This window comes from Poecilia reticulata, chromosome 3, assembly GCF_904066995.2.
Source record: "Poecilia reticulata chromosome 3, P_reticulata-male-v2, whole genome shotgun sequence".
NCBI lineage: Eukaryota > Metazoa > Chordata > Actinopteri > Cyprinodontiformes > Poeciliidae > Poecilia > Poecilia reticulata.
Genome location: NC_088832.1, coordinates 33,083,234 through 33,105,556, shown reverse-complemented (window position 1 = coordinate 33,105,556; position 22,323 = coordinate 33,083,234). Strand labels below are relative to the sequence as shown.

The window sequence follows — 22,323 nt, the reverse complement described above, 5'->3', positions numbered from 1 at the left end:
TATATTGATAAAAAATTACTTGTAAATTAGTTTTATCTTATTTCTAGTGTACTAACATATTTGCACTAGAAACTAGACCAAAAGTATTTGGTAAGATTTTGTGGTTTTTTGCAGTTTACCTGTGAAATTATTCAACTGTTGATGGGCAGGACAAAACCAAAACCCTTTTTCATTAAATTTATCAATCTGATTATATTAAAAAATAATAACTTTAATATTTAATTTTTGTCCTGAATACTGCTGATTATTTTTAATTTTAAAAGTATTTACCTGTAAAATTATTTTGTTGATTAGTAAGATAAAACCAAAACACTATTTATGCAGTTTGTTTATGTTTTATAATCAAATTGCATGTGATCATCTAACTTACAAGCTTTTATTGGAGAAAAAAAAGTATTAAATTATTCTCCACTGCTTTCAGGAGCCAAAATATTACTTATTATTGATCACAAGACAAATCTAAATATTTGTTTTTTTGTTTTTTTGCTTCTTTCACTTCCATAAATCCAAACTGTAATGATTCATACGGCCACCAGGGGGCTCTGTGCTTTCATCCGTCCATCCAGCCTGGGATTCAAACCCTGAACCTTCTTCCTGAAAGACATCAGTACATCTTAGCTGTGTAATCATAACCATCAAAGCTTTAATAACCACCACTTATTATAAAGAGATCCAGACATTTTAAAAAAGGAACATTATATTTGATAGAAACATTTTTCTAACATCTATATGCTATCATCAGCTCTACTTGTTTTACATTTAAAGGGTTTTCAGGTTCACACATTACTAAAGTAAAATTTATTTCTATGGCAGAAGTTGAAATCTTTATGAAAATAAATTAAATTAATGAAAAAACAGTCTAAAGTCGCTGACAGAGATGAAGGTGTAACAATATATCCAGTTTAAATGAGAGATCTTACCATGAAGTAGATGTTAGTGCTGCATTTGTTTCGTTTAAATCTCCCCAAACACCTGAAAATTTTAAATTGCATAACTATATGGTCAGTGGAAACACAGCTGTAGATTAAAGGATTTCTCAATCTAAGGATGCACCGATTGCAGTTTTCTGTTCAATCGCCGATTATTGATCCGTAAAAAGCCTGACCTGCCGAATCCGATTTCAGCCTATACCATTTTTTTGTTTGAAATGTTGCTCAATACAGCAAGAAAGTTGCTGATTTGGCAACATTGGGGTAACTATTGTTAACTGTAAACGTGCAGAATGACCTGGTGGGCCGTCTGTCAGTCAAACCTCAGCCTGCAGATCAGAGGGCAGTGGCTGATTTTAGACCTGAGGTGGAAAAGATCAGGGAATAAGATCGGCTTCACATGGAAGTATCGTCCAATCACCAATCTCCCAAAATTAAGGAAATCGGCACTGATAAATCGGCTAGTCAGTAAATCGGTGCACCCTTACCTCGAACATGCAGGAAAGAATTAAGGTATGTTTTTGATGAAGGAATAACGTTATAACATGATGTAAAGTTTAAAAAAAAATATTTAACACAATACTGCCTCTTTAAAAAAACAGCAGCTTAACCCACTTATCCTCATCTCTGGCTGGCAGAGGCATTTGCTTCAACGGTCACCGTCAAAGCCACTGCAGGGCGTCTGAAGCATCAGCTATCTACCTGGTGACACACACACACACAGCAGGGATCACGGTAAAAACAAGCTGGACAATGGTGTGTGTGGACCCACAGATTCCCCTCACCTCTCCTATAACCAATCTTAATTCTGCTTCACGTTGTCCGTTGTTTAAAACAGGAAGCAGTGAATGTCTGTCGCTCTTTCTTTGGGACTTTGAGCAGCGATATGAAACAATCTGTTCTCATATAAACAGAGTTTCAGCTCAACACAGCCAGGGCGCGATGTTTAGTTTCAGTCTCTCATCTTGTCAGAAAGATTCAAAACAAAATCTTAAGTATTCTTACAGTGATACAGTGAAGTATTATTTGAGGAAGTTATCGGAGCTTTTTTTAATTCAACAATTTCTTAATATTGATGAAAAAGGTCACAATTTTTCACTTGGAATATTTTTTTATCAGAAGTGAAATAATCTGCCAGTGAAACTGGTGCTTTTTCACTAATATTAACTGTTAACTCTAAGTAAGCTCCTAAATTTTCCTAAAAAGTTACTTATAAGTTAGTTTTGTTTGATTTCAAGATATTTGTGTAAGAAACTATGATAAAAATAGTTTAGAGTTTGTGTTTTTGCAGTGTTACACAGTGAAGTGACTTTTTTAAAGCCTTTCATCCATGATTCCTGATGTGAGAAAATAAAATTTTCCAACTGAAAATCGTTTTCTTTGGAGGAAATGATCCAATCAAATCCTGTTCTGTGCATTCATGTAAGTCAATTTAATCTCTTTTCACTATTTGTGCTAATATATCTCGGTAAGATGTTTTAGTTTTTTCTGGTAATGATGAGGCCTGGATCTGAAAGTATTGTGCTCACTCAGGTTTTCTTTGTCTGCTTTTAAAACTCACCTGATGATCTGAGACATTTAATTGTGACAGAAAAGCAGAAGAAAATAGAGTTTGTGGTTAGTTTAGTCTGTTCCTTTGTTCTATTCTTACTCCAGCGTTGTGCGTCTCTTCCCGGCCTGACGGATGGAGCTCCTCGCTGATGAAACGGTCAACAGCCACACAGACTTTCCTTCCATTGTCTGCATGCCAAGCCGATGTGTAAGCTCCGCTCTCGGCCTTCTGTCACTGTAAATTTAGCAACAGAAGCTTCTCAGCTGCTCCTTTCCAAAACCTGAGCCCTCCTCTTCCATCCACAGTATTCCACCCATCTCCTTCTCCAGGGTCATGGATGCACTTCCCCCAGCCTCTCCACCTTCATCCACACACACACACACACTCCACTCTCATCCCGCAGCCAATAAGGGCCTGATGATCTCAAGTATCACTATAGCAGCAGGACTTATTCTCTGAGCGGAGCCTGTGGATTCTTACAGACCTTCATCTTCATCGCTGAGGGAGCTGCTCTTCCTCTTTTGGGTAAGAATTCACTTTTCATACACCTGAAAAACAGTTTTCCTATTATTTTGTTTCTCATTTTATGTGGAAAAAAACTATTTTTCCACAAAAAGTAATGAAGATATTAAAAGATTTTAGCAGAGATTGTTCACTAAACGCAGAAAAAAATCAGCTTTTAAGGGAAAGTAGGTCCATTGGTCAGTGAATTGATTGGTATTTTTATGCAGACATTGAAAATCTTTTGAAGTGAAGCGCCGGATTGCTGGTGGATGTATATTAAGACTTGTGAATTGTCCGCTATGACAATGCTGCTCACAATGTTCTGGTCAAGGCATTTGACATGAGCGCTTTATTTATCTGAGCTCTTTTTCTCTTTGATACTAAAGCTCTAAAATATATCCCATTAAAAACCAACACATCATCTGAAATTAAATCCTCCATTCATTTTAAACCAATAAACAATCCTACATGGTTAAATTATTTAATAAATACTCTATTGTGTCACAATTTACATTTAAAATAAACCAAAAAATGTTGATGGAAACTTGGCTATTTTCTCTTTCACATTGGAAAAAAACACAAAATCGTAAGTATTTTTCTCTATTTCTAGTGTAAATATTTTATAAAACCTGAGATAAGACAAAACTAATTTACAAGAAATTTTTCAACAAGATATAGAAGCTTGTTTTTATTCAAAAGGCTCTTTCCACTGCTACAAAATGTCTTGTTCTCAGTGAAATAATCTGCCAATGCAACTAATAGTTTTTTTTCATCAATATTAAGGTTATTTTTACTCAAAATAAACTCCTATATCTTGCTATTAAGTCTCTTTTAAGTTAATTTTATCTTATTTCAAGTGTAGTAAGATATTTGCACTGGAAACTAGAGTGAAAATACTTGGTATTATTTTGCGTCCTTGCACTTCCTGGCCCGTGTTTCAGAGTTTGAACTGATTCCCACCTGGTTGTTTAGCTGGAAACAAGGTTCACGCCTTGAAGACATGAGGTTTTGAGATGTGCAAGAGGTTCTCCATCTCCATCAGCTACTTCTCTCTCTTTGACACAGCACCTAAGAAGCTCCGTCAGTTTCAACACCAAGTTTCAGTTTCAGAAAGTCTTACGTTTTCAGAAGAAGAAAAAAAACAGAGAGCTCACTAAATATACAGCATGCTGAAATGTCGGTATGCGCAGCGCGACCACTGTGCACACAGAGGCGAGAACGCTGTCAGCTGCAGGTGGATCACAGCGCTGGTTGGTTGGAGGTGGGCTCTGATTGGCTGGGTGGGAGCAGGAGATCCTCCCGCTGGACCAAGCAGAGGGATTAAACTGCTATTTGAACACTGTTCCTCAGCTGATGGGCAGAAATGTGATCCAGAACTAATCCACAGAGTCCTCTGCAGCTGTGCCCACCGCTGAGTGCGAAGAGTCATCCAAAGGCAACTTATATATAACAGATATGATATAGAATATAAAGAGAGGTGATTTCACTAAAGAGAGACGATTACTGATCCGCAGAGAGAAAATGAATGGGTTTTACTTCATTCTGAAGCCTTACGTTGCAAAAACACAAAAGTTTCTACTGCAAACATTTTAGTACATTTCACATAAGTAACTTTTCAGCAAGATACTGGAGCTTATTTGTGTATTTTTGGTGAAAATGTACAAGATCCACTGGAAGATTATTTCACTTGTAACTCTGGGGGGAAAATGTCTTGTAAGTGAAATAATCCTCCAGTAGAACCAGAACTTTTTCATCAATATTAAGGAATTATTGAGTTTTAAAAACTCCTATATCTTACTGAGAAGTTATTATGTCTTATTTCAAGTTTCCTAACATATTTGCACTGGAAACTAAACTAAAAATACTTGGTAAGATTTTTAGTTTTTCCAGTGTATGATCTGTGCTTCTTTTTTTAAACTGTTTAGAAATAGAACAAATAAATTTTATAATTTTTCTGTCGGTGTACCAGAAAAGTTGTGTTTTCTCATTAAACTTGTAAAAAGTCAAAGCGGCTTTAAAATTTGCTTTTATTTTATGTTTAAAGGCAATTTGTGCATCATTTTACCTCAGTACATCTCAAGGAAGTAAATAAAACAAAACATGGGCGTATCTAGAACTTTTTCATCAATATTAAGGAATCATTGACTTAAAATAGGATCCTATATCTTAAAGAAAAGATACTTGTAAGTTGTAAGCTTGTTGTAAGTAAAAAAAAAACAACTCAATATTGATAAAGACGATGATAACAACATATTTTTCCTGTTACAAGTTAAATAATCTGCCAGTGGAACTAGTGCTTTTTCTTCAATATTAATGAATTATTTAGTTAAAACAAGCTCCTATATTTTGATGAAAAGTTATTTGTTCTGAATTATTGCAAGTGCACGTGATGTTTGCACTGTAAACAAGACAGAAATACTTGGTAATATTTAGTATTTTTACAGTGTTTTCACTAAAGTGGCTATTTTAAAGATTCTCATCCTCAATTTCTGATGTGAGGAAAAACAGATTTTCCAACTGAAAATCAAAAAATAACCTTTTCTTTGGAGAAATTTGAGAAAATGATCCAATAAAAGCCTGTTTTGTTTTTCTTTGTGCATTTAGCGCAGAAACAATCTGTTCATTTTTAATCGTTTCTTTATGCTTATCTGGGTTTACTGTGACCCATCCATCCTTGTCCCTTCGTGGGGTCGGGAGATGCTGCTGCCTCTCCAGCTATCGTTCTGGGCGAGAGGCGGGGTCACCTGGACAGGTCACCTGGACAGGTCGCCAGTCTGTCGCGGGGCTGGGACCCAATGGCATGTAGATAGAAAAACGGAGCGTCTGCAGCCAGAGGCGTCTTCATTGTGTCTAATTAACCTTCATGATGTAGGTCAACTAGACAATCCTAAATGCTAAAGTATAAGAAAACTGGATTGCTCTTGTGCCAAGAAACAGGAATATAAGTCTGGTTGCCCTCTGGTAAATAACCGCTCCGGATTGTCCTATAAATGAGAATCTAAACCGGTTCATTTATCGTTGTCCCCATCTGGAAGGTTCTGTGGGTTCTGAAGGAGTTCTACAGGGAAGCAAATCAGCTTATATACGCTGCTGAAATTTACATCAGTTAGTTTTGTCTTATTGCAAGTGTTCTAGGATATTTGTACGAGAAACTAGATCAAAATTATTTGGTAAAATTTTGTGTTTTTACAGTGTTGAGGGATAATGAGCCAAAACACGTTTCCAAATCAAACGCATCAATAGTTCATAACACATTATTCTTCCTTAGCAAACTCAATCTTCACCTAAATCCTTTAGAAAACCTGTTTGGTGAGCTGGAAAAAACATTTTTCAAATATTTTGAGATTGTTCCACTGCAGTAACATGTGCAATTTCAGAAATGAGGCTGCAGTACAGCACATGGAAAACTTTCAGTTTCTCACACAGCAATAGTGCAGATGATCTGCTAGGCGGTTTGACTCAGAACCAGAATTAAACATGTGAATACAAACTTGCAAAGGCGGTGATAATACTCGGTGCACAGCTGAGTAAACAATCCTGAACAAGCCGTGAAAATATTTCAGGACACGGCCTGCTGCTGCAGCTCTCTGCTCTTATCACACAGGCCACAAGCATTTGTCCTGCGACGCTAGTAATGCAGGATATTCTTTTCCATGAGAGCAAAGAGTTACTGACAGGAAACAGACTGACCTCAGATCACACAAACGTTTGTGTCTTAATTAAAAGTCTTCGTTGATAGCAAAGTGGAACCGAAGTGAAATCCCTTAAATAATAATAATTCTTAATAAGTTTTTCATTGCCAAAACTACAACGTCGTATTATAGAGGAGTACTTTTCCGCCAAAAGACTCCAAAATTTTTATTAATTTCTGAAATTTTCTTTTAAAAAAAAACCCCAAAGAACTTCTGAAATTCACAAGTCGAAAATTTGCTGGAAAAAATTCTGTAATTTTGAGATAAATCTCAGAATTTTATCTCAAATTTTTGAGATAAAAAAACTTGAAAAGTTGAAAATGTTCAATTTTTCAAACTCAGAACTTTCTGAATATTTTCTAGATCCATCCATCCATTTTCTTACGCCCTTGTCCCTCAGTGGGGTCGGGAGGGTTGCTGGTGCCTCTCCAGCTGGCGTGCTGGGCGAGGGGTGGTGTCACCTGGACGGGTCGCCAGTCTGTCGCAGGGCAACACAGAGACACACAGGACACACAACCATGCACACACACACTCACACCTAGGGGCAATTTGGAGAGGACAATTAACCTGACAGTCATGTTTTTGGACTGTGGGAGGAAACCAGAGTACCCGGAGAAAACCCACCATGCACAGGGAGAACATGCAAACTCCATGCAGAAAGACCGGGGCCGGGAATCGAACCCAGAACCTTCTTGCTGCAAGGCAGCAGCTCTACCAGCTGCGCCACTGTACAGCCCCCCCCCCGAAGTGAAATCCCTTAAATAATAATAATTAACTACAATGTTGTATTGTAGAGGAGTACTTTACCGCCAAAAGTCTCCAAAAGTTTTATTAATTTCTGAAATTTTCTTTTTAAAAAAACCCCAAAGAACTTCTGAAATTCAAAAGTCGAAAATTTGCTGGAAAAAATTCTGTAATTTTGAGATAAATCTCAGATATTTTTCTCAAATTTTTGAGAAAAAAAAAAGTTGAAAATGTTCAATTTTTCAAACTCAAAACTTTCTGAATATTTTCTAGATTATTCCTGAAATTTTAGTGGACATTTACTCCTGGTTTTTTTCTCTCTACAATGACTAATACGCTGTACAAAACAGTAGACGTAACAAAAAATAGCTTTTCTTTTTCAGTAAAACCTTATTATTAAAACTGAAGAGTTACTGGATATTCTCTGTACTTTGTATGAACCCAAAGCAAAAAGACTTCAGAACTTTTGAGATATTTGTGAATTAAGTTGTATTGTTACTCTGTCATGTCATGTTACCAGATATCACACGGCTGCTGTTTATCGTAAAGCTCTCATCGGTATAATGTGATTATATTTATTCTGGTTGAGATGTGTGAACTTTTTTTTTATGTATTTTTCTTCAGGTTTGAAGTTTGTTGTCATCATGTCCGACACTGAAGAAACGTAAGTGAATTTCATCACATTCATGTTATTCAGGTTTAATAGAAAACATAGAAAATTAAGTTGAAATTTGCTGGATCTACTTCATTTTTTTTCTTTCTCTGTCTTTTCTTCCTTCTTATTACAGGTATGAGGGTAAGTGAGACATCCACTTATTGAGTTTTACTTTTTATTTTTCCAAAAACACACTGTAGATAATTTATGACCGTTTTTGACATCCACAGAAAGTTTTCAACTAATTTTTGCTTCCTTTAATTCTTTACACAGTTTCTGTTCACAAAGACCTGACAGAATTTTTCCTCTTATTTTCTTGTATTGTCACATAAAATGTCAGCATCAGTAACTGAGAATAAACTTGAATGTTATGGTTTGTTCACTTATGTTTGTTTTTCTATTCCCACATATTTTTTTTTTCATCTTAATTTTTGCAAAACTGAAGAGGAGGAAGGTAAAGATGACTGAACCAACTTCACATTTATTACTTTTTTAATTTTTTTTTTTACATTCACACTAATAAGTAAATTGCCTTTCACCCTTAACTTGAAGTCTTTGACACTGACACCTGTTAGCCTTTACCTGCATCTGTCATCTTCTAATTTCAAGATATTTCAGTTAAATTTACAGCATCTTTAGCGCTTTTGCTTTACAGTTCATTAAATTTTCTGGTTGTCATCAAAAACTTTCATGTTAAAGGTGAATTTTGTCTGCTGAGTGACATTTAGACACATGGTTAAGAAAAAAATTAGACCTATTTATTTTCTTAACATGTGAAATCTTCACAGTGCCGTCTCTTATTGTCAGTACTGCTGTCATTGACCTGATTCACTCAACGGTCATATTTCAACTGGTCAGTGTGGAAAACTACTTGGGAGGAATTTAGAAATTAAAGACAACTGAGACGTTATGCTGAGAAAAATAATAATAACGGAAGGTGTCCTTAAAAAACTTTACTGGAAGTTTGAATGTTTCAACATATTTATTGTCCAGAAAAGTATGTATTAATTATCAGAGTTCCCAAACACTGTATTCAAATAAAAGTAGCACTGCAACATATTTTTACTCAAGTAAAAGTAAAAAGTATATATACAAGAAATTAAAGTATTTGGTAAAAAGTCGACTCAAGTACTGAGTAACTGATCAAATTATATTTTAATATTTAAAAATCACATCATCAGATGGACCAAAATATAAGCCAAGCGGAAAGTTTGGTATTTAAAGGACCAAAAGTACAATATTTCATATAAGTAACAAAAAATAATTACTTCCAAGTCAGTTTCTTCCAGTAAAAACCTTCTGAAGCTTTAACAGAAACTGCAGGTGAATTTTTGGTTAAAACATGTTTGTTTTTAAAATCGAGACATTTTACTCAAGTAACAAAACTACAGCATAGTAAAAATACTGTTAAGAGTACATTTTTCAAAAAGTTACTCACGTAAATGTAAACGAGTAAATGTAACTTATCACCCAACTCTGATTATACGACACTGATTGCTTTTTCTTATCATATTGTTAATTTGAGCTTGAGAAATACTTCTTCACATTTATGTGAATTTTTAGACTTTTTTTTTTTTTTTTTGGTTAATCGCCACTTTACAACTAATTTTCTTGAAATTTTAATAACTCAGACTGAAAATGTAATCTAAGTTAAGGGAGGAATCTGTTCTCTGTTAACACTAGATCAGTGGTTCTTAACCTGGGTTCGATCGAACACCAGCGGTTCGGTGAGTCGGTCTCAGGGGTTCGGCGGAGCCTCTGCCGACCGCGGAGGTAAAGACACACTTGTGTAAAGTCGTGATGACGCGCCGCTTCGCCATCACTTAATGCAGAGGATCAGGTTACATTGCTTAGCCAATCAGAGGATCACGTTACGTTGCTTAGCCAATCAGAGGATCACATTACATTGCTTAGCCAATCAGAGGATCACGTTACGTTGCTTAGCCAATCAGAGGATCACATTACATTGCTTAGCCAATCAGAGGATCACGTTACATTGCTTAGCCAATCAGAGCTGCGGAGGAGCCCTGATTGAAGGAGCTCCACTCTTTTTATCAAAATCTATAGTCTAAATCAGTGTTTTTCAACCTATTTTGAGCCAAGGTACATTATTTTAATTGAAAAAATCCCGAGGCACACCACCAACCAAAAATGTAAACAAAGATACTCTGTAGCCGCCTATATTACATATATAGTCATTCTTATCAAAGTGTCTTGAATAGGAATCAAACACAAAAATGCATTTTTATCACATTTTACATTTCTTATTTCAAATTGCACTTAACATATCCACTTCAAAAATACACCTGAACAGTGCTACAACACTGTGGTGTTAAATTTAAAGAAGTTGTAGAAAACTTCAAACTGTTTTACAAACTAATCCACATTCTTATAGCCGGAATACAGAAAATAATTCTTATTCTGAAAGAAGCAATAATATTTGGGAAACATTTCACTTCTTATTTATTGTTAAAATATGAAGAGTTGCATGTACAAAATGTAAATATCTTCATATTTTACCACCTAGTGTGAAACCTGTGCATGTTTGGATGAAAACAGCTGATTTACTGGCAGAAATTGAAGAAAGACAAAACTCTTCCTCAACAACTCTCAGTCTCTCTGGTTTTTGTTTTTATAGTAGCCAGGCTTCAGAAGCTCATTTCACACAGATATGTTGTGGGAAATGGACCCATGTTTTTTCCAACTACTGCTGAGCTTCACTGTCTTTTTCTTCACTGTCGTCAGTCTTGCTAGATACGATGCTCTCACCGCTACCTCTAACATTCACGCATCACTAATTCTCTTGTTTTAATGTAAAAGGCTGTGTACCTACTGCCATCTAGTGGTAAGAATATTACATGATTACGGCGCTAGTCGCTGCTACAGCAGACACTCGAAGATGGCATTATTTGCAGATAATTCATTTTCAAAAAATATTTTAAAATCAATTACTGTATTTTTAGGACTATAGAGCACACATACTAGCACCTTCAATTTTTTTTTTTTTTGAAAAAAAAAAAAAAAAAAAACTAGAAGCTGGAAGCTGCTCTCGGTTTTCCATAAGGACCCAGCAGAAGGCGGCGTCCTAATAAATCTGCTGGACGCAGCACTCCGTCTCCAAAGCCGAACCATGGTTTCGTTCACACCGAGCTTAAATGCAGCGGCTCTATTTCCCTCCTGAAGTGCCACATCGACAGCCCTCAATTTAAAAGCTGCATGATATGAGTTTGAAAACATTTCTCTGTCGTGCCTGCTGCTAGCATGTGGTTGAAAATTAGCACGTTCTTCTTTTGATTTACAATTTTTACTTCTAATGATTCACTTCCTGCTAGAGAGCCCCCTGGTGGTTGAAGAAAAATACACATCAAAGCCCCATCGGGCTACAATCCGCATGGTTCAAAGCTTAGGAAAAGAGTAGCAGTTTATAGCCCGGAAAATACGGCACCGTAATTGAATAATTTCCACGGCACACCTGACGATCACTCACGGCACACTAGTGTGCCGCGGAACAGTGGTTGAAAAACACTGGTCTAAATCTGCTCCTTAGTCGCATCTTTTCGGGGTTGCTACTGCCTCTAGTGGCGTGGGGGTGGTAACACAGCTAATATAATTACATTACTAAATCAGAATACCGCAAAGTATTTTGTGTGTCGGCGGTGGGGGGGGTGAATGCGCATATGAAACTGGGGGGTTCGGTACCTCAAAAAAGGTTAAGAACCACTGCACTAGATATATATTTATTTCCTGCTATTTTAAAAGTAAATGTAACTGGTAAATGTAACTAGTTAACAGCCAACTCTGTTACTGAGTAAAGAGTAATTTTGGACCCGACTCCCTGCTCCTCCAGTAGTCGTACGCATCAGCAGTTCAATATGGCTTCTGGGTGAAAGGTCACTGGAGTTTCTGCCTCCATCCATCATCTGTTTTTCTCTCCATTCTCCAGCAGCGTCCGCCGCTCACCCATCCATCCACCCATCGTTTCTGTAAATCTCGGTTTCACATTTGGTTTCTAATGGCTCTGTCATGTCTGTGGTCTTCCATTAACGGCCTTCTCCGGCACGCCAACTCTGCGGTTTGGTGCATGCTGCGTAGCCCAGGAGGAGGTAGTAGAAGTAGAAGTAGCCCCTGAGGCGGAGGCCCAGGTAGAGGCAGAGCCAGAAGTAGAGCCTGAACCAGAACCAGAACCAGAGCCTCAGGAGGTGGTGCAGCAAGTGGCTCGGGAGGAGGAAGGTACGTTTATAAACCCGCTGCAGGCCAGACGGCACTCTGCCTAACAGGGTAGACCTGAGGGTGCAACAGTTAGTCAAACTTGATGGCAGAAAGCTTAAAAATTATCTATATTTTAAAGTTCATTTGCAAAAACAGTAGGAACTGTGTCCATGCTTTTATTAGTTACTTTAACGTTTTATGTGGGATTGATTTTCAACAGAAGCCAAGAGCATCCATACCCTTTATAATGTCATATTTTTCAGTTGTTTTATGATAGCAGGACTATTATCTCAGGATAATGAAAGTTATTACTTTGTGGTAAATAGATTATTGCCTGGAGAACAAAAAGGCTTATTTAATAAAACTTCTTTAGGTCTACGGTGATACAAAACATCTTCATTACATTTTTAGCACAAAATCATTAATAGATAATTAGATTTTAGTCTCTCAGGATGAGCTGCTTTAGACGCTCCTGCCACTTTAAATCCAAATAAGCTGCTGATGGCCACGCCCAGCTGGCCAATTCCGCTTGGTTGCTAGGTAACAGGCTGGGCTTCCCTGCGGTTGCTAAGTAACGGGCAGTGCCTACTGCTGATTTGTAACATCACCTTCCACAGCTTTTTAAAACAACATCAATATTCTGTTCTTGTTGTTGAAAAGACAAAAAAACTAGAAATGATTGTCAATCTGAGATATTTTGAGATATGGTTTTCTGTTGTTTCATTTTTAAATATGACTTAACTTCAATCAACTTTATTTATTTAAACTCTAAAAGAATTTCCTTACACTTTGCTACATAAATCCAACTGTTTTGCTTATTTTATTAAAATATTATGTGTAGAGTTTATTATTTATTTAGCAGGTGTAAATAATAAAAAAATAGTTTATCCCATTATAATTAAAAAGAAAAATACTAAAAGGTGACTTTAATGTTATCACGAAAAGTTTTTGTTATCCTGAAATATGATTATATCCTGTTATTTCTAGAAAATGGCTGCTCTTGGCTACTATTATTTCCAACTATTTAAAGAGATAATTTTAAGAGAAGGATGCACTGTATTAATGAGGCCTGCAAAACTTTTTTTAATGATAATCTAAACATTTTAATAGTTTTGCAGTTCATTAATCGGTTCCTTTTTAACGCGTGTTTAGCTTCCTCTTTATGACTGCTTTCTTTGAACACATGAGTTGGCAGAAAATGTGAAGTAAACACAATCAAATGCTAAAATTTCATATTTTGGTACATTTTGGGTAAAACTGAAAATCCAGAATATATTCAGAAAATGTAATCTTTGGTTTAAAGTCACACGTTATTTCACATTATCAGGTCTATTACTTCACTATATTAGGAGTCTGCTGCAAACATTTTCCTCATAAACACCCACAGCTGTCACATCGTCTCCATCCACAAACAGTTAAAAACCGTTTTGTCCTGTTTCCAGCGTTATTGTTCTGTCATTTGTGTCTTAAATATGAGCTGTGCATACATGTCAGAAAGGGAGGCGTGATCAGGCGGTTGCCTTTACATGAGTCAGTCGCCCCGTGTCATCCTTGGCCTTCTTTTTGTTGTTATTGACCATCATCATTAGTTGCATTTTGGAAAACTCACGTCGTTTTTTCAAGGCCAAACCAGAAGGGATGATGGGTATTTTTGTGGTCATGTAAAGCCAATTCTTCACCTCCCTTTAGTCCATGTTTAAGCTTTTATTTTTGTTGTTTTTCTGTCTGCAACTGAAGAATGAAATTTGCCATTTGCGACAAAGCATTTACATTGGGGTGTTGGGATGTTCGGCTGATTTCAGCTGATCAAATTCAAGCTAATTCCTTATTCAGATGTGTTTCGAGTTCTGTGAATCCCATGGAATCACGGCAGAAGTCCCAGGCTTCGCCTGTTCAGCTAACACTTCATTGCCTTAGCAGCTACAATCTCAAACTAATAAAATTAGAATTATCTAGAGAATTCTGACTTTTTCTGACTCAAATTTTTGAGGAAAAAAAAGTTGTAATTCAAAAAAGAAGATAGAATTCTTGAAAGTCAAAACTGAGCAGTAAGAATTCTTAAAAAAAAAAAAGTCAAAATTCTGAGAAAAAATTATAATTCTAAAAAAAATTGAATTCTCAGAAAAAGAAAGATTCTGAGGTGGAATTTTTATTTATTTATTATTTTTTTTAAGTCCTAATTCTGAGATTAAAATCAGAATGCTGAGAATTAGAATTAAAAAGTTAGAATTCTAAAAAAAAAGTTAAAAATAAAAAGATGGTCAAAATTCTGAGAAAAACTCAGAATTCTCAATGAAATTCAGAATTTTGAGATTAAAATCAGAATTCTTTTTTTTCAGTGCCCCTAATCCTTTTCCATAGTCAAGCTGCTTTTGGGCATTGTAATTATTTTAATGAGTCACTTATGTATTTCTGTGGTTATTCTTAATTATGACAGGTTTGGTCTTCCACAGAACATCAACCCATCGTTGTACAAAGTCTTAATTAACATAAAGTGTTTATTATTGTGCCGACAAGTAAACCCTGGTTATCGTTAGGTATGGAGCTGCCTGCAGTGTCACAGCAGGATTAATGCTTGACCCGTTATGGGACTTCTGCAGCGTCTCCATAGCAACGCCCCAATCCAGTAAATGTGCTTTTTGAGCTCCAGGCTTTGTGAACATGTACCGGCTGCTCAGTCGGGTCACTAATGGTCTCTGTTCTGCTCTTGCTTTGGACGCTTGCTGCATGCAGAGGCCTATGAAGAGGAAGGTATGTGGACCTGCATTCTTCTCTGTCCTTCTGATTCGACCTTTTATGCCTCCCTGTTGAACAAGGGACTCTTCTAAGCCTTAATTCTAAATAATGAATCGGTCCTGGGTTCAGGAGGTAGAGGAACAGGCCGGAGGATTCATAAACAGCGAGTCGGCTCATCTCTGCTTCTTCTCTTTTTTGCATGAATGCGTCCTGCCAGGGGAAGATGGAGATCAAGATGGTAGTTTGTATTTCATGCTGAGTCATCGTTGCTTGGCTTGCGATTTCCTCCCCTCTGTTGTCCGTTTCTCTAAATGTTGTCGAAGTCTGAGGGTCACTTAAAACGAAACAAAGTCTAATCACACGCCTCCCGATCCTGAAAACCATTAACAGTACCTACAAGATCCAGTCCCTCCTGTTGTGTGACTTGATGTCCTGTATGCTTGGAAACTTTAACTATTAAATAGATAAATGTGATGATTTATATGACAGCATACTGATCCTGATTAGCATCTTAGCGATAAAATGGGTTTGATTTACATACTAATTCACAGTAAATTAACACGGATAAATAGAGAAGTTGGGTATAACTTTACTGTGACTATACGTTGGTACACAGTGCTGTGAAAAAGTTTCTGCCTTCTTACATATTTCTGCTATTTTTTTATTTTTATCACTGTTACCTTTCAGATTATTTAACACATTTTGACAACCAGAGCAAATGCAGCTTTTAAAATTTAAATGATGATTTAATTTATTAAGGGGGAAAAAAACTTTGTCAACCATTTCATCCATAACGGAGATTTATTTATATCAAGGAATAATTTGTTGCTTTTTTTATTTTATTTTTGGTTTATTTTGTGTTAAATTAATGGGATTTATTTAGTTAGTTAGTTAGTTAGTTAAACTTTATTGTCATATTGCATACACAAGGTGAATACAAAACGAAATTTCGTTGCATACAGCTCAGGACAGTAAATACGTATATAAATATAGAAAAATATAGAGTGAAGGAATAACAGTAAAAGAGTTCTTTGTTCTGTGCAAGAGGCAGATATAATGTGGAGACCAGATTTTCAAGTGCAATACGGTTGGGAGTTCAGCAGTCTAATGGCAAGTGGAAAATTATTCAATATTTAATATTTAATAATTCAATATTCAAATATTTTATACAAATATTTCAATATTTGTATAAAATTTTGTAAATATAAGATTAAAAGCATCTATTAAAGTGAGCTGCATTGAATAAATAATAAAATAAACATGTTATTTGACTTTTTTTATTTTATTTCCTTCTATATTTCTGTTAGTTCTCTTACTACAAAGTAACTCGATTTATAGATGATTTATTTATTGTACATTTCCAGCGCTAACCTGGTCTGGTTTGCTGCTGAAAGTTTTCTAAACTTTTAAAATAAATCCTGTTAATCGTGGTTATTTTATGATTTAATTAATTAATCAATCAAGTTGATGAGTTTAGCACATTTCAGCAGCAAGGCGGATCAAGGCGCTTTTAAAAACGGGGATGATTTGTTTTTTCTGGGTAAGTTTGGAGAGGATTAGAAATCTGCAAGAAGGCGAATATTCTTCCTCAGCACAGTTTGGTTATTGAAAAAAAATGCACAGTAATACTGCTTCAGTTATATAAATATACATTTATAAGATTACAGTTGATTAGCTTCGTGTCGCTTTAGCTAATCAGCTGTAGCATTAGCACAGCTGTGCTATGTTTAGCTTAGCTTCGCAACTGTAAAAGTTAGTTTGGTTAAAAATAAAACGTGAAAATTCTAAGATATAAAAACAAACTCGTACAAAAGCAGCCAGTTGTGTGCAGTTTATATATTTATGTAGAGGTTTGAAAGGAAACTTGTTGGTTTTGTTGTAGACTTGGCAGCTAAAAGATCGTATAAACTGTTGTTTTCACCTCAGCCAGTATTGCTGTGTGTTTATGTGACTTCAAACAGAAGCTTAACGAGCATTAATTAGGTCTCTGTTGTTGGAAAGGATTGTTAAAATTAAAACTCACTCTCACATTTCAACGGAGGTGAAGCATCCCTGAATCCAATGCAGACTTGATCCTAACTTATCGATATTTTCTCTTTTTCATTCCTGGTTTTATTCCGATCAGAGGAAAAGCCAAAGTTCAAGTGAGTATAAATATATATATATATATATATATATATATATATATATATATATATATATATATATATATATATATATATATATATATATATATATATATATGTGTGTGTGTGTAGTGCTTTTTAAATGTATTTTATTTATTACATTTTTATTATTTCCTTGAACAGACCCAGTGCTCCAAAGATCCCTGATGGAGAGAAAGTGGACTTTGATGTAAGTCATCACATTTTAGTAGATAAATGAATCATGATTTATTAATTATATATTTATATAACTAAATATATAATTATAAATAAATATTTCTTTTAATATTCATAGGATTTTTAAAATATAAGACTTAAAAAAGTATTGAAGTGAAGCTGCATTGAATAAGTAAGATAAATGCTTGTTTCATACTGGGTTGCACAGGAATCAGTTTCTCTAAAATCTTCATGTACCTCAGTTATACATTCACTGCTAGGTAAAAGTTTCTGTTGCCTTTTTTCGGTCTGTTTTTGGGAAAACAACACCCAGCCCCTCGTTGTTCAGCAGCAGGTTCTTAAAGTCGATCTGTTGTGTTTTTATCACAGGACATTCAGAAGAAACGTCAGAACAAAGATCTGGTTGAGCTTCAGTCTCTGATCGACGCTCACTTTGAGTGCAGGAAGAAGGAGGAGGAGGAACTGATCGCGCTCAAAGAAAGAATCGTGAGTTTCCCACGGCGTGCAGACATGCACATCGCATTCAGCTCCAGGAAGTGAGTCTGCTGCGCTTGTTGCAGGAAAAGCGCCGTGCGGAACGAGCCGAGCAGCAGAGGATTCGCGCTGAGAAAGATAAGGAGCGACAGGCGCGGCGTGAGGTAAAGCAAAGGAAACAGGCAAAGATGGGCAGGAACTAGTTACATTTACTTAAGTAAGTTTTTTGAAAAAAAAATTATTTAGCAGCATTTTTACTACGCTGTACTTTGAGTAATTTTATTATGAAGTATCTCTACTCTTAATTTCTTGGATTTTCTACCAACTGAATTAAAAACAAACCAAAAATTCACCAGACTCAGACCTGCAGTTTGTTAGTTTCATAAGATTTTTATTGAAAGAAACTGATTTGTAGAAATGCATTCTCCCTGATTTTGTTATTTTTGTTACTTAAAATAAAATACCAAAATTTCCACTTAACTTTAAATTTTTATCCGTCTGATGATGTAATTTTTAAATATTAGGTAACTGATCATTTGATCAGTTACTCGTACTTGAGTAAACTTTTTACCAAATACTTTTGTACTCTTGAGTAATTTATTTGAATTGCCTTGTTGCTGAAAATGTGCTACATTAATAAAATGACCTTACCTTGGATACCTTTTACTTTTACTTGATAAAAATATGTTGAAGTACTTTTATTGCATACTCTGCCCAGCTCTGGAAACAGGAAGTATGAAGCCTCAGTGTTTCACTGACCCCTGCTGGCCTGGAGGTGTTTTTGCATGTTGCTTAATTTTCTTTCTGGTTTTAATGTTTCCACAGGCGGAGAGGATGAGGAAGGAGGAGGCGGATGCACAGAGGAAGGCTGACGATGACGCCAAGAAAAAGATAGCTCTCACCAACATGGGGTCAGGCTTCAGCAGCCACCTGCAGAGGGTATTTAACCTGCTTCGTTTTTCCTTTCATGGAACATTTTACATTCAGTCTCAGGAAAGGCAGCCGTGAAATTTAACTTTAAATGTTTTTATTTCTCACCAGATTGATGCAAAGAGAGGCAAGAAGCAGACCGAAAGAGAAAAGAAGAAGAAGGTTTTGGCAGAGAGGATCAAACCGCTGAGCATCGACAGCCTCACAGACGACCAGCTGAGGTAAAAACATTTGATTCTCTGGGTTTTACTGCAAAGCACCAGATCTCACCAAGTAACTTTAATCTAGTTTCTAGTGCAAATATCTTAGTACACTTGAAATAAGACAAAACTAACTTACAAGTAACTTTTCAGCACAAAATATGGGCTTGTTTTAACTCAGTAATTCCTTAATATTGATGAAAAAGTTCTGGTTCCACTGGCAGATTATTTCACTTCGACAGTAGGAATAATATCTTGTTATAAGTGAAAGTTTTTATTTCTATTTTGATTTTCAAGCTCAGTGAAGCTTCACAGGCAAACTGTTAAATAAAAAAATCAAATCAAATGGTAAAATATAAAGAAATATGCTACATATTTAAGATAAACATTAATAAATCAGTACAACCAGATTAAAATCAAATATGCCAGCATGTTGGTGACGGTGGATTATAAATCAGAGTAAAAATTGGTTGTTTCAGAAGAACTTTGATTAAAAACTTGACTGCATTAAGGGGATAACGCTCTGTAAATAAAATACGGTAATAAAACTGTGATAATAAAATCCTAATATAACCAAAATAAAGTCATTATTCTCATAATGCCCTGACTGTATTCTCATATTACTACAAATTTATTCTTGTATTATTTCAGCTTTATTCTCATCATATTATGACTTTATTTTTTAAATATACCTTTTTCTCATATCATTACTACTTTATTCTCATATTTTTTAATTTCCCTCAGTATAGCCCTTATATCCTGTTTTATGTAAATGTAAAGAGTTGCAGAATTTGACTCAACCCAAATTTAAGATCAACCCAAATTCTTGCAAATGGATCCAAAGCTAAAATGACTGAAGTTGATCAGGAAAGGTCAACACTTTAAACTGCTTTATAAATAAAATTACCTCACAATGGAAAATACCACACATTCCTTTTGCCAAGAGGTCACAATTTACCAAAAAAAAGAAACATTTAAAGTGATGAATCCCAGGCAGTGAAAATGGTTCCTGCTGTGTTTGTCAGGGGAAAGGCCAATGAGCTTTGGGACTGGCTGACCAACCTGGAGGCGATAAAATACGACCACTGTGAGATGCTCAAGAGACAAAGATATGAGGTGAAAAATGTGCAAACCAGAGTTGAGCTTAAAAATAAAAATGTTTTATATAAATGTATTTGTCATAGGTTGAAATACTAAAGCATATAGAGAATTTCTCTTTAGATTTAATCTATAAACGCCAATAAATTAGTGACTTGTGGAAAAAATTACGTTTGTTTATTTCCTCCTCATGTGATCATGTGAATTTAATCGAAGCAAAATGTGAAGTTTCTTTTTATTAACTCAGAGTTGTTGTTTTCAGGTCATCTCTCTCAGAAACCGCATCGACGAGCTGCAGAAACAGTAAGTGACAAAGAAACAAAGCAGCTTCAAAATGGATTCCTGCAGTCTGGAAAACTCTTGAATATAATTAAAATAATTTTCCTCATTTGAATAAGGCTGCAAAAATATAAAAACATCCATGCACATTTAGTTTTTAAGTCATTTTATTAAAACCCTGGAACTGACAGATATCCTGACCTCGCTGGACATCATTTCTGTTGAATTACCAGAAACAAACCTGGAAACTATTATTATTATACTTTTGTTTTGTTTTAGCCGTAATAAGATGGAGCAAAGCTGTTTATGTGGTTGTACACTGCAAAAGCACAAAATCTTACCAAGCAGTTTTGTCTAGTTTCTAGTTCAAATATCTAAGTACAATTGAAATAAGACAAAATTAACTTAAGAGTAACTTTCCAGCAAGATTTAGAGGTGAGATTTAAGTAAAACATTTAGTGTCGATTATATTGTTTTCAAAAAGTACCAGTTCCACTGGCTGAAGACATTTTTACAGTTATAAGTGATAAAATCAGTCTGCACTTTTTAAATTTCATTTAAAAAAATGTAATTTAAATTTAAGAAATATCTACATATTTGAATATTAATATTTTCAACATTTGCTGGAAATAACTCAGAAATTTTTAGACTAACTTCAGAAAATGTACTGACATTTTTTTTTTTTTTTTTTGTATTTCCGAAGTTAAAAGTTTTCTACCTTTGAAACTCAGAAAATTTCCAAAAGTCACAAATTTGCAACTTTTGAAACTCAGAAATGTCATAGATTTTTCTGTAAAATTTCTGTGATTAATCGCAAAATTTCTACGTTTTTTTTGTTTTTGTTTGTTTGTCTTTGTTTTTTCTAGAACATTTCAGAGATTTTTTTTTATTTTTTATTTATTTTTTGGCCATAATATGCTGACAAATGCAAATGACAAATGCATGTATTGAATTTTTCATTTCTTGTGTGAAGAAATAAAGTAACATTTTGTATTTTTGCAGTGTAGATGAATTTATACAACAGTTCTCATTCTTTGGTTTAGGTTCAGTTTTCTGATCACTTGGTGTTGACTTTCTTCGCATCAGCGCCCCCTGTTGTTCGCTTTTAGTATAGCAGTGACTCAGAACGTTTTGTCATCTGCCAGCAGAGGGCGCTGTTCATCTGAAGCTCATCAGTCCGCCTCAGTTTGGGAGTTTCGTCTCCCTCCAGGGTTTTTATATAAAAGTATATGAAACATTTCTGTTTTATTTCTGAACTCGTGTTGCTCTTTGCGCCCTGCAGCAGCAAGAAGGGAGCCGCCTCACGCCGCAGGAAGTGAGCAGCGTCGGGGTAAAGGTCGGCCAAGGTCGCGACCTCAGCGCAGACTGTGTGGCGACGGCGACAACTGGATGTCTTAGTTCCTGTTTCTGCTCAAGTGCAATGGCTTCAGAATAAATATAGCTCCAATAAAAAAACTGTTTTAAAAGAAAATGATATTTTTGTTTAAGAAAAACTCTTTGCTTTGGTTTGTGGGAATTAAAAAGTTACTTAAATAAAAGCCTGATAAAAATAATATTAAAATAAGTATTAAAAAGTTGCTTCTTTGGTTTATTATTATTATTTTTAATGTATGATATTTATGGCTTCAGTATTTATCAATTAGGCAATTTTGCTAATTCATACTGGAAATTAAAGACCATTTTTTGTTCTTTAATATTTAATTAATTTAACAGGAATGTTCACTTTTATCCTTTTAGTGGCTATGTGTTTAAATGTTTATCTATATTCAAAACTGCTTTATTTTTAGGTAATTATAGCTGAAGACATTGTTACTTTTAATAAGCATCTTCACCAGATTATGCAGATATTTTATTTTTTAAAAACAGCATAAAGACCATTTGGCTGGCTTTTACACTGCAAAAACAAAATCTTACCATATAGGCTATATATATATTTTTATGTGAATATTTTTATACATAAGAATACAAACTTTAAGTAA

General features: G+C 35.2%; 1 protein-coding gene across 1 annotated transcript; it reads left to right on the top strand.

Annotated features, from left to right (window-relative positions):
* Positions 1–12,089: 12,089 nt before the first annotated feature.
* On the top strand, positions 12,090–21,818 carry LOC103462939 (troponin T, fast skeletal muscle isoforms-like; the record flags this gene model as incomplete). Its single annotated transcript, XM_081604876.1, has 12 exons — positions 12,090–12,306; positions 15,019–15,036; positions 15,239–15,259; positions 17,147–17,165; positions 17,331–17,376; positions 17,733–17,849; positions 17,924–18,001; positions 18,663–18,776; positions 18,879–18,988; positions 19,993–20,083; positions 20,328–20,368; positions 21,627–21,818. Coding segments are annotated over 12 exons (909 nt in total), but the record flags the coding sequence as incomplete, so codon positions are not given.
* Positions 21,819–22,323: the final 505 nt, after the last annotated feature.